General features: G+C 39.9%; 1 protein-coding gene across 3 annotated transcripts in view; it reads left to right on the plus strand.

The window, feature by feature from the left end:
* The window catches only part of map4l (microtubule associated protein 4 like), a 221665-nt gene that overhangs the window by 13443 nt on the left and 194747 nt on the right, over positions 1-13475 (plus strand). For all 3 annotated transcript variants that reach the window (XM_030074008.1, XM_030074009.1, XM_030074010.1), the window contains exon 2: positions 5452-5660. In XM_030074008.1, coding sequence (XP_029929868.1) covers positions 5462-5660 — 199 coding nt within the window. In that variant the 5' untranslated portion in view covers positions 5452-5461. The remainder of the gene's footprint in view (positions 1-5451; positions 5661-13475) is intronic.

Below are 13475 nucleotides of genomic sequence, written 5' to 3' on the forward strand. Positions count from 1 at the left end.
CCCCAGTTACAGGCCTGTTGCCAAAAAACTCTTTGTGTCACCATTTTCACATAATGCAAGCTTTACAGTGGTGAAATTATTCTTAAAACCATGAAATACTAACTCAAAAGTAGTCTTTTTGCCTTTGTTCTAATGAACAAAGACCATGGTAAAATAATGAAGTGGTAAAATAATGAATAATGAAGACTCATGCGTGTTTTTTTTTTTTTTTTTTTTCCTAATTTTGCATTTTACATAACCGTTGTGGTCTAGTATGCAGTGAATATTTGTACAGAAGTAACACTGAACTAGTGCATATATATATATATATAAATATGTAGCCTCTGTCCAAAAGACTGAGATGCATACAGTACAGTCATACTCACACGCACACACACACACACACACACACACACACACACACACACAAGCCAGCCCCCTGTGAAAATCCCTAGTTTTTATGGTAAAATAAAGCCTTTGATTTCCTGCCAAACCCTGGTGTGTGTGTGTGCATGTGTGTGCGTGTGTATGTGTACATGTGCGTGCTTGTATGAGGGCTGTCATTCAGCTTTTTTGGGGGATGAGATGATTACATAGCAGACGGTGGGATTGAGAGGGATGGGGGTGGGGTGGCGAAGAAGGTTCAGGAGCAAGGGGTTGTGGGTACAGTGATAGTTTTTAATCCCCCAGAACGCAACAGCTGTCTCGTCCAGCCACCATTCATCAACTCTCTCTCTCTCTCTCTCTCTCTCTCTCTCTCTCTCTCTCTCTCTCTCTCTCTCTCTCTCTCTTGCCCTCTCCCCCTCTCTCTCTCTCTCACACACACACACACACACAGCCATTTACTGGCCATGGACACCCTCCTTGTTCATTGACGTTACATTCAAACACAGCTGGATAAGGCAGAAAATAAGGTAGATATCATGAACTGTCTCATTTCACAGAAGCTGGGACTGTCAGTGTCAGTATAATTATTTGGTCCCAGTCAAGTTGACCAATATCCATGTCCACTTTTAGGTTAATTCAGAACAGTTTTAAAACACATCTGTTTTAAGAGGATGGTTGATTTTCTTAATTTAGCAGTATTCTTGACTTCAAACTTCATCAACAAGATTTAAGAGCTGCTAAAAGTCAGTAACTGTAATTAAATGGAGTTTTAGGGGCTGCGTTTTCTACAGTAATCCATCCCAGCAGGGGTGAGTGGGTTCTTGTTCCTCTTGTAGGGTAACAATATTGTCTGGACCCTACAGACCAACCGACTGTCCAAAAAAAGTGAAAATGTGGTGTGTGTTGGAACTGAAAAAGCTATGGCTCAATATGTTAGCCAGTGTTTTCCAAGATGACATCACTATAGAGCTGTAGAGTTGCTAAAAACATACACAGTGGCGGCTTGCAGGAGCAGAGCCAATGTGAGAAAGTCATGTCTGATGCTGTCATAATCATTAGCCAGAGAGGGCATAGCTGCATCTAAATGATCTGCAGCACTTTGCCAGCCCTAATTTCTGATATATTTTTAGATTAGTAAAATAATTCCTGGGTAAAATTTGTACCCAGAAACAATGCCAAGTCACTGGCAGTGCTAACGTTACTGCTGTAGATGAACCTGGTAGAGGATAACGAGTGCAGCTGAGGAGAAAAAACATGATGCTTTCTACGTCCAGCAATGACAATAAAAAAAATACATATTTTAGTGTCCTATCCCTTTAATCAACATACCAGAGCTTTTTGCACTGCAGCCATTTAGACATGAAATAGCAGGTAAACACATGTACTAATGATGTTAATTAAGGATCCGTTCCATTAAAGTGGAGCAGAGCCTTTCCGCTGAGCCAACAGGAACAGCAGCAGGACCTCGACTCTGTTTGACCTGAATGGAACAGAGTCTCATTAATTAAATTAAATATCATTAGTAACAGTGTTTACCTGCTATTTCACGTCTAAATGGCTGCTATTAAAAATGCCTGTTGTACTTCATGTCTCTCATCAATGAATGTCCTGGTGTCCTCTTCCTTTACTGCCCATTAAAAGCTTTAGCGGTTCCATTATCTATGTTTAATCAGAAATCGGCTGTTTTGACAGATGTTGGTATCTTCAGAATCAGAAATGCTTTATCGATTCACAAGGGGAAACTGGGTCAGCTGCAGCCGCTCAAATTCTCAGGAGAAAAAAAATAATAACAATAAGTGAAATTATATGAAAGAGAAAACGTAAAACAGTGAAATAGTACAATAATACATACTTCAATATGATAACTAAATTTAGTGGTAGCCAAAAATAAAACAAAAAATCTGCTGATACACATGATTTTTTTGTTTGTTTGTTTATTTATTTATTTATTTATCTATTTAGCTGTTTTTTCAAATTTGAGGTTGGCAGGGTGGCAGAGGACATGTGGACATAGGTCACATGACACTGCATCATTTCTGTTTAGTAAAAAGAAAAAAAGTGCACTGCTTTGACTTTGTATCATACTAATGGCTGACACAGACCAGAACATATACTATTTAGTACTGCAACTGTAAGTAGGATGCTTTTGGGCCACAGGGGCAGTGTATGCTGAGGCCTTTTTACATTCAGTACACTTGAAAACCACTTCAGTCCCTTTGTTGAGACCAGGGATGTCTGCAGTGCTTGGAAAAAAAAACATCTAAAAGTTAAAGGTATCACATGTTGGATCAAGTTAAATAAAGCATTTTAAGTCTTAAATTTACTCTTTGGGTTTTTTTTTTTTTTTAAATGCCAGTATCACCCTGATCACTCAGACCAGTCGTAATATGTCAGATATATTCACTTTCACTTGTATTTTAGCTGATATGCTTGTATAAACTGTATGTCCTTCTAACTGGCATTGAAAATGTCTTTATTTAAGCTTGATTAAATCTACAAAACTGTGCAGAGAGAGCAGACATAGTACACTACACTACAATTTCCCTTGATAAATAAAAGGAAAATAAAAATATAATAATAATAATAATGTGTAAAACAAAAAAAATCTGTGATGGCCGGACAGAATGTGCGAGAGAAAACGAAGAGCCCTTGACTCTGGGCTGCTGAATGCTCGGGCTTATGAAACCTCTCCAGTGGAGCGCTAAGTATTGCAGTATAATACAGCGAGAGGGTAACAGAGGTTAGGAGGCTTAATTTCAGAGACTGTTCATTTTTGTAGGCGCAATAAAAGACAATGTCGGAGGGGAAAAAACTGTGCCATGGAAACATGGACGAAGGAAATTGACAGCTAGACTACTGAGCATTATTTCGCCTAGTTTATACACACACACACACACACACACACACACACACACACTCTGGCCTCACACTGTGCTGCAGCAGTCCGAGCTGACTGAAGCAGGATCGCTGGGAACGCTGCCTCGATCTTCTCTCAGCTGAGTGCAAGTGTATGCTTCTGTGTTGGTTTATGTGCCGCTGTGTGTCGCAGAGAAAGATGCCGTTATTAAGTGCAACGTGCGTGAGAGAGTGATAGAGTGGTGTGCACGATTGTAAATGAGAAAAGAGAAATGTTTAATGGGGAGAGAAATATGAGGCAGTATCATAAAGGAAGAGCGATATGGACAGACAGAAACAGAGAGACAGATACATGAGGAGGCAGAGGAGAATAAAAGAGGAAGAAACTGAAAAAGAGACGGGTAGAGTTAGAAACCCAACAAGATAAAGAGAGAGAGAGAGAGAGAGAGAGAGAGAGAGAGAGAGAGAGCTGTCTACTGTACTAACTGTGTCCTCCTCTAAAACAATGGCCTACAGTTCCTCTCAAGGCCCACTAACACTATACTGTAAGCCCTCAGTGTGTGTGTATGAGGGTGTGTGTGTGTGTGTGTGTGTGTGTGTGTGTGTGTTACAGTCACAGGACAATGACGGCTTGTTTGCCGGGTGGGTGGATGGAGGGATGAACAGAAACACAGCCCAGAAAGAACGAGAGAGTTTGTACGAGGGTCACGGCTGTCCAAGCACCGTGACAGCGCTCATGTTTACTACATTTTACAATTTAGCCATTCAGTCCACGTAGCTTAACGAAGGCTAAATCCAACCAAAATCAGTTTACTCGCCTTTTAAGGTCGTCAGAAATGATTCAGAAGTGGTATTTAACCCGTGTAAGTTAAATTAGGATGTTTTTTCTTCGTTTAAAGTGGTAAATGTATCCAGGGCAGCTAGGTGGCAGCTATGAGCGGCTAGCACTACTCATGCTAGTTACCTAGTTCTTGTTTATTTTCGACAAAAAAGGAGTAAAATGTAAAATAAATGGTGATTTTTCCTGTAGAGCTACCAGTGTATTTCAGATATATTCAAGTGTCTTAGCACTGTATTGGTTTAAACTGTGAAGACAAAAACAGTAAGTGTCTTTTGTTTTTGCTAACAAAGGTTTCAAAGTTTTATTTTCTGTTATGTCTCCCGTTGTTAACTTCAGTAGTGAAAAGGGTAATGTTCCAGAAGAATTATAGTCCAATGTCTAGACACCCGGCGGGGAGAAAACACACTCACTCATGCACATACACGCAAACAAATGGTTTTGTTTTGTTTTGCTGGGGGTGTCCTGGTAATTTACATTTATTCCCTGTCCATTAGAAAACTCTAATCCCACTTTAAACCCTAAAAAAAAATCAGCCTCAACATGGTCTTGAATACTTTCCTCAAAAATAACACATTCTGTTCTGTTCTGTGCTGTTATATTACGCTATTTTATCCTATCTGATGATGACAAATGATATGATGTAATAGGATAGGATAGGGTATCTGTAACAGGTTGGTATCCTGCTACAGGTAACAGATAATAGAAAATATTTTCATTATTTAATTTCATTAATTAATTAAATTATCAGAAAAACATGGAAATCAGTATTGGCAGTGGACCGGTCTTTGTTGGAGGTCCTGTGCAAATTTTGTGGAGGATAAACTGAGGTAAAATGAGAATACTGAAACTAAACATCACACAACTGAAATCAGTCAAACTAATTCTATAGACTTCTCTGAAAGGCTTTTTTGATTCTGTCGGCTTATTAAAATGATAATGAGGGGCCTGTGTACATAAAGTTAAAGTGGTGTTCAACACTGGTTGAATTTCTGCATTTTGAAACTAATAAATCACAATCACCATGATAGCAGGTTGGTGTAGCAGGTTGAAGGGTAATGCACCTTCATTTGGCAAGCAAAAGGTGTTGCAAACATGCCAACCAGTCAAAAACAGCTTTCAGAATTTGAGTGTATGCTGTCAAATGGATGGAGCCTGTCCAAACCAGTAATCACAGGTCGTGGTTGTCCTACACAGTCGGCGTCAGCCAGGCTACAGTCAAAGACACTTTGAGACAAAATGGTTTTTATAGGCTCTGGGATAATAATCTTGTTTGTGGTTCATAATGGATATTATAGGTGAAGTGGGTGAGGCTAGTGGCGAGGTTATCAGAACGGACTGTTGAAGTAATCGAGTTATCTCTCTGCCTCCCCCATCTTTTTTTATTCCAGTAACAGGACTATGGACCTGAGCCTGCGAGATGCTCTGGGTGGAGTGGGTGGAGTCGGCGGCGGGGTCCCTGGCGGGGCTCCAGGCGAGGGCCTGCTGAAGAGAGACTTTGTGGCCTCGCTGGAGAAAGAGAGCTACGACGACAAGGTGGGAGAGTCAGTGACCAAGAGCGACTATCGACCCTTACTGGATGGAAAGGACACCAAGAGTGGTAAGACAGAGAGAGGGGGGAGGGGTGGGGGTGTTTAGGCAAAGACCTGAGGACAGTAAGACAGAGCAAATCTATCCATCAAATGATACAACTAGCCCACACTGCTGCCCAAACATTTGTATTCCACTTTTATTATGTCATAACTCAAGCTGTGTATGCTGAATTGATTTGCCTGTTCAGCCTATACACTGATAGCAGTATTGATTTTGATATTGCCAGATTCTTGGAAACCTCTGATGATGCATGCAGTCATACTCAACATAATCAATACTGCAAATGTCCATGATAATACACCTTTTGCTTCAGGCAGGCTATTTTCAAGAATCACTATTTTGAAAGAAGGCAGAAAACTGCAGAATATTCCCCAAATGTCAATTGTTCAATTGTTTCAAGTAGATTATTGAAGAAAGTTGATTTGCATTGCTTAAAACAGGGATTTCCAAACTTTTTCATCTTCCCAAGCACAGAGTTGACTTTCATTAGCCACAGACCCACATTTAAAGAGATTTTGTCCAGGGGACCATGACATGGTGGAAAAATGCTCTAGGGAAACATTAGAAAAAAAAAAAAAAAAGAAGAAGAACATTAGTTTTTTTTATTAGTTAAAAGAAAGCTATATTTATAATTATTAAATATATATAATGTAACTAAAAAAGCATCATGCAGCCTGAGCAAATTCACTTCAATTTTTTCAGAAACATGGGAAAAATGTGATAAGCAAATTAGTAAGAAGTTTGTAAAGAACTAGAAAATTTGGAAAACATTATGGGTAATTAAAATGTATTTTGAAAAAAATTAAAATAAAGAGAAATTAAGTGGGTTCAACACTGACAAATGGATTGAAAGCAGTGAGATTAAAACATAATGTTAAAATAGTCACTGATACATATTTTTGTGCTGTAATAATTTCTAGTGAATTGAAATGTAGTCAAAGTGTGGACCCTATGGAAGCCCTTCAAAGACCCCTAGCGGTCCTCTGACCCTACTTTGAAAATGCGTGGCTTAAAACACCAGTTTCCAGCGTTTTTACAGGGTTTTACAGTGTTTATCATGTAAAAACACTGACGGTGTTTCTCTGCAATAATAAGACAGAAAGCAATGCTTAAGCAACCTGTTAACCTCCTGAGCTCCACTCAGCTTACACGGGAGCAGAGAGATGAACTGAACAGTGGATAGATGGAGAGAGAGATGGGAGGGAAGGGGGCGGGGGGGCTGTAAATTTGGACAGAACGAAATGGAGGCTTTGAGGAAGATGAGGAGAGGGAAGGCCAGAAGAATGAAGGAGGGAGAGGGAGGGAGTGATCTTGGCTGGAGAGTTAAATAGAGCAGACACAAGAGCCCTGTAGACACACAGAGGCATGGGTTTCATATAGAGGGAGGGCTGTTCAAATTTAGTAAGAGGAGGGAGGGTATGTATGTGGAATAATTTGTGCTAACAAGGGGCTGGAGTCCTGACTGTGTCAATTCAATCAGAAAACAGGCCACAATCTATTCTACAGGGTATTGGTGTAATCTGGTGCTCTGTGGAGAGACTTCACTTGCTGCTACATAATGAGAGCCTCTGGTCGCTCCCAGCAAAGTCCTCCATAATTTGTCAGTTTACAATAAAGCTCTTGATGCTTTTGTAGAGCCTGCAAAATTTAGCGAAGCACAAAAAAAATGCACGCATGCGTAAAAATTAAAAAAAAATAAATAAATAAAATAAAATTACTGACTTAAAATACTTTTAAAAAGTACACAAAAAGCTTTGTTATTACAGTAACGTGTTAATGTTATTAATTATTTCCAAATTTGCATACCAGAAGAATATGAATAGATAAAAAGAAAGTCCATCAGCATAACCTTCCCTGCCATCCCTGATTTGGATGGAGGGGCTTAACATAAATTACCATCAGTTTAAAGGCGGCTAGTCTCCTTAAAGGCTGCAAGCCATGTGTCGGCAGACGTTTTCCAAAAAGTGAAACAACGATGCTGAAACATTTAAATGAAGCACTGGAACATGCGCAAGCAGCTGGACACGTTTTTGTTTAGGAAAGATGTCAGCTGGCTACCAGGATATGGAGGACAAGGAAACTTATTCCTATTTATATTAAATATTTATATTAAATGTATTTATTTAATATAAGACTATAAACGACAACATCTGCAACCTTACAACAATTTAACACATTCAAGACACTGTCAGAATATGGTCATCAGGCATGAAACAGCCTTACATGTACCTTTTTTAAACAAAAATATGTTGTTTTCAAATTAATTGTAACACTTTCATGGAATTGCTGTTCATGGAATTACTGTAAGTAGATGACAGGCAGCCTCCCTCTCACATCACGTGACCTCTCAGACCTCAGTGCCACTCCCTGCTATTGTTTGGATAAACATGTTGGAATCAGTCTTTAACTTCCTCCTCCACCCTCCATTGCCAGGAGGTCTTGGAAAACCAGCGCCTTTAATATTTGTGCTGTAACGCAATCCAGCAGATTTCCTGCCAAATCCAACCTGGTGACACACACAATGTAATATGCGGTGTAGAGCCCGCCAGCTTTCTCTGTAGGGGTTTTGTTTGTTCACAGGATTTATACTGATAGCTCAAAATTAATGCTGTAATGATACATTGATGTTCCTTTAAAATGCAAATTGCCTATAAAATGTCTCCCCAGAATAATCCCTAGAAAAATCTTTAGTTATTCAGTCAATAATAATCCTGGACATTTTTTTCTTGTTGGCATCACTGCAACAAATATAGGCGCTACAAGCTATTCTGTGTGCCATGGCCACCTGGAGTCCTTGGAGTGCGTGTGTGTGTGTGTGTGTGTGTGTGTGTGTGTGTGTGTGTGTGTGTGTGTGTGTGCGTGCATGATGCTGCTGCTGCCTTTGTTTTCCTTCTGATATTCTGGCGAAACAGGTTTTTATATCTTGATCCATCTTTCGCCATTTCCAAACTGACTATTTATTTTGTCATTTCCACTTTGTCACCTTGTGCGTGTGTGTGTTCATGTGTGTGTATGTGTGTGTGTGTGTGTGTGTGTGTGTGTGTGTGTGTGTGTGTGTGTGTGTGTGTGTGTGTGTGTGAAGAATATGTGTAATTGCTTGGACATCCTTGCAAACCCTGTCTAGAGATATATCAGCTTTCAGACTGTCCTGTCCTGCCTTTTGTTCTGTCTTTACTTCCTTTTTTCTCCTTTTTTCCCTCTCTGCATTATCTTGTCTTCTAGCCCTCATGTTTCCATCGCTCATATCTTTTCTTCATTCCATTGTGTGTCCATTTCTTCCCTTCTCTACATCTTTTTTGCTCAGTCTTTCTTTCTGTCGGCTGCACCCTTCCCTGCTGTCTCACTCTCTTCCTGTCACTGTGACGCTGTGTCAGCCCGGAGACAGTGCTGTATTAGCATCATTATTATCATCGTCACTCACACGCACGCACGCACACACACACACACACACACACATGCACACACATGCAAACAAACACGCTTAGCATCCAGCCAGTGGCACAGTCTGGTCCAGTGATTTGCATGGTAACCCCATCTAGCTGTCAGTATACGGTATGCAACAGTCCAGAGCTGTAGGGAAACAGAGTTTGGCAGCATCCCTCATCCACAGGTGTTGTTACAAGGAGCTGTGAGAGAGTGGACATCAGTTGCTCAGTGCTGAAGATAGACAGCGAGTTGATCGGTCGATTGTCCAGTTGGTCAGCTTAGTGATGTGATGAGAACGTAGACACCAAAATAATCCATGTGTCCCTCGTAGATTGCTGGCTGTGGTGATTTGCTTTGATTACCACCCCTCTCTTTATACTGTACCTTAATACATTTGTCTACTTCCAACTGGAGTGCTTATAAACCTGTAAAGCACATTTCTTTGGCTATTATTCAGGTATTTATCACCAAATTTGTCTATGGATTATTCTGAGTGGGAAGCAGAGCACGGGAGGTAATTGTAGCACCATGTTGTACAATGATCATGAACAACACTCTCATAGTTTCTGTCACTGTTAATTTTGACAGACAGTTTTGATTTAGTTTTAGTCTCAGTGTTTTGACTAAAATGCACTTAAATTTTCATCACATTTCAGTCATTTGAATTTTGTTAGCTTTGGTCTAGGTTTTGTTTACAAAAACTTCAGGTGGGTTTAGCTGATAAAAACAAACATTTTAGTCTAATTTTACTGAATTGTTCACATTTTGCATCTACTATCTTTTTATGCTGTACTTCATTTCAAAAGTAAGGTTTACACATATTGCACTGTTTTCATTCATCTGTTTCTGATGTTTTTGTCTCTCTCTTTTTTTTTGCTGACAAAAATCTCATATTTCGTCATAGGTTTTGTCAGCAGATGTTAATTTTTGTTTCATTTTCATCTCATTTTTGTTCTGGAAAACGTGCTAATCATAGCTTTTTTCAAAAAAAAATTAACACTGGTTTACATTAGCTGTACATAATCTAATACTGCAGCCATTCACGCTCATTCATAAAGTCGACCGTCACTGCCAAACTCTGACAGTGTGTCACGAGCCATAGATAAGTGAGTTGTGGTGGAGGAGCAGAATATGCTTATTGGTTAAGCAAAATATCTCAATTTCTGGAATGAATTACTTTGCTTCCTCTTTGATTTGTCTTCTTTCTTTACAGAAAGTTTCTCATTTTTATTTTGTTATCTTCTTTTTCTGTTTACCTTCTTCTATTTAGGACATCGGGCCATTTAAACATCCATTTGATGTCCTGCCTCATCAACACATTTAGATTAATGATAAGGCAGAGTGCTGTAGATGTTGCTTGGCAGTCTATTGATTTTATTTTAATGAATGCTCTAAAACGGTACTTAACATCGCTTTCCTTCAGGAGTGTTCTAAACTGTGATTTGTAAGCGTGCTTTATATGTATTGATTTTATTTTTTTGACATTTATTTTTTATTTCTTTTATTATTACTTTGTCCTTTTTATTTTGTTACGTGGCCCCATGTGTTGCATGTGCTGTGTACCCTGTGTGTACCTGTGTTTCCACTGGTACACACAGGTATGTTCTTTATCACAGCCTCATGTCCTGCCATAATGATAAGAGGAATGGAAAGAGAGAGAGAGCTGGAAAAAATGAGGAGCGAGAGAGAGAGCTCAGATAGATAAGGTCTCGCTGATTGGTTTGATGTTTATGATGCTAAAAGGAGATGACGTATCACTCTGACTTTTGTGCAAGTTCCTTTAATCCATTACAATGAACCAGCAGTGTGTCTTGTACCGTCTCTCGTTCTCTTTGACATACACGTGCACAGCTGTGATGATAATGATCATCAAAAGCAGGCTACACATCCCTAGGCTGTGTGTGTGTGTGTGTGTGTGTGTGTGTCTGTGTGTGTGTGTTTGTGTGTCAGATCTGCTGCTGGACTGTTTACAGCACTGGTGACTGGATAACCCTGCAGGCTACAGTGTATATGTGCCATACGGGTGTTCTTGTAAGATACTGCTCAGCAGCCTGTGTGCATCCAGTTCACTGACAGCAGATGGTCTACCGCAGGGCGTCTCAAATGTTTTCATAGCGCTGACCTCCAAATAGACACACATTACATTACTTCAATTTAATAACATTTTGTCCCACGGACCTTTTGGGGAAGATTTTAGTCGCTGATTTCGTTTTTGGTTCAGAATAAAAGCTAAATGTTCCACTCTTGGTCGAGTTTCATTCTCTATAGTCTGATTTCTAGAAAATATCCATCCTCAGCGGCTTTGCCCATGACTTTGGTGATTGTGATTGTTTTCAGTTACATTAGTTTTCAAGAGTTTGTGTTAGCATTGCTGACTTACTAACTAACTAAGTGCTAGCATTCCTAGTTAGCTAACAATAGGCCTACAGTAACATTACTCTCCTGCCATCAACAACCTGTTAAGTTTTGTTGTCATTTGTTGCTCTTTGGAAACTTCTGGATCAATTCCTTAAGTTCCATCAGTCATCCCTGTAAACAGTTCAGCTGACCTCTTCAGTCAGAATGATTTCAGTCGGATCTAAATCCACCTCAGTTCATCTACAAAACTAATAAGAAACCAATAGATCCTTTTCACAGCAGACACTTGGAAATGAAATAGCAGAGGAAACACAGGTGTTACTAATGACATGCATTATGTTCCACTTAGGTCAAATAGAGCCGGGATCCTGCTGTTGTTCATGGTGACACACAGGATGGGCTCTGTCAGTCCTGAATGGAACCCAGCCTTCATTAATGTCATTAGTAACACCTGCGTTCACCTACTGTTTCATGTCAAAATCGCTGCTGGGAAGAGGCCTGTTGCCAAAGGCATCAAGAGTCAGGACTGGCACTGGACTTTGTTTATAGTCAGATATTTGACTATTAATTTTCTTGGTGGACTGGAAACTTCATGGGTCTAGAATAGCTTATTTGGACATGAAATTTGCATCACCCTTAACAGATTCATGTGATTTCTTTTTGTAAATATCACATCGTATTCACCACAACTGTGGCTACCCCGATGCCTAAACCTGCACTGGACTACAGTGAGTGCTCTCCTCTAACTGTGAGTTTGTTGGTGTGTCATAAGTCCGCCTTTCTTGCCGCTGTTCGGTTGATTTTCAAGCCACTGATCAGCGGAGAATCACACCTCTACATCTGTCTGACAAGCCCGCTGCTCTTATCACCTGCCCACTCCTGTCACTTGAGAAACACAGCAGTTTGTTGTTCAAATAGAAAGCGATGCCAGAGCTCTGTGTAGCAGTTTCATTTCTATTTTGCTCAACCGTGAGTGAGTGTGAATTTTATTGTATACACTGGGAAATCCTGCTCAAACTGTAAGTGACCATATACTGTGGGATCTGTTATCCATTACTTTGTATGTGTTGTGAGATACGCATACTTGAATAATTAATGTGTTGTAGCAAATGTACCCTTGGAGTCATCCTTCCTTAGGTTATATATTACGGTGCTCCAGTATCTTTTCTGTTCCCTTGACAAGGCCTTTCTAATCCTTTTATTGTAACTATTTATTTGTTAATGATTGTTTTGTTTGTTATCATTGTTACTGTACTTGTAACTCAGTCAATGCTATTAGTATTAGTATTAGTATTATCTGAGGGTTATGTGTGTGGCATGCAGAGATATTCCAGACATATGAGCTTGTTGGATTGGCACATTGACATATTTAGCTGGATGGTCAGGGTACATGTCAGAATTACTACCAATCATTGAGATGTATGGTCTGAGACAAGGCGATGTCTCTCTCTCTCTCTCTCTCTCTCTCTCTCTCTCTCTCTCTCTCTCTCTCTTTCTCTCTCTCTTTTCACCTATCTGTCTGTTCCTCCAGCTTTTTTTTTTTTTTCATCTCTCTCTGTCTCTCTCCCGTTTCTCCCATGGCTCTCTATTTATTTTGTTCTCTGTCTCCTCCCCTCAAGTATGTTTTCTCACACTCTTGCCCCTTTTTCTCTGAATGTGTCTCTTTTTGTGTTTCTCTATTTCTGATTGTGTACTTTTCGGCACCCCTGTTTATCTCTGATTCTCATGCTTTGGTGCACTGTTTTTCATTCTTTTTCATTTCAATTTATTCACAATATAGGTGCGATGAAGCTCGTTCTGACTTTATCTGTGATTAAAGGGATAATTCACCCATTTTGAAAACTTTGATATTATTTAATATCCTCCCCCCCCCCCCCCAGCTGTTCGGTAGGACAGTAGTGGTGCTGTCTTCCTCTCATTGTTACTGAGTGCTGGATACTGGCTGGATGCTCCACATGCTAACTGTTAGCCTCCTGACATTGAGCTGGACTTCCCCCCAGCTACCAGTCTTAAAAACTACTGTAGATGTTGGTGATTT

The sequence above is a fragment of the Myripristis murdjan genome, chromosome 17 (assembly GCF_902150065.1).
Source record: "Myripristis murdjan chromosome 17, fMyrMur1.1, whole genome shotgun sequence".
In the NCBI taxonomy this organism is placed as follows: domain Eukaryota; kingdom Metazoa; phylum Chordata; class Actinopteri; order Holocentriformes; family Holocentridae; genus Myripristis; species Myripristis murdjan.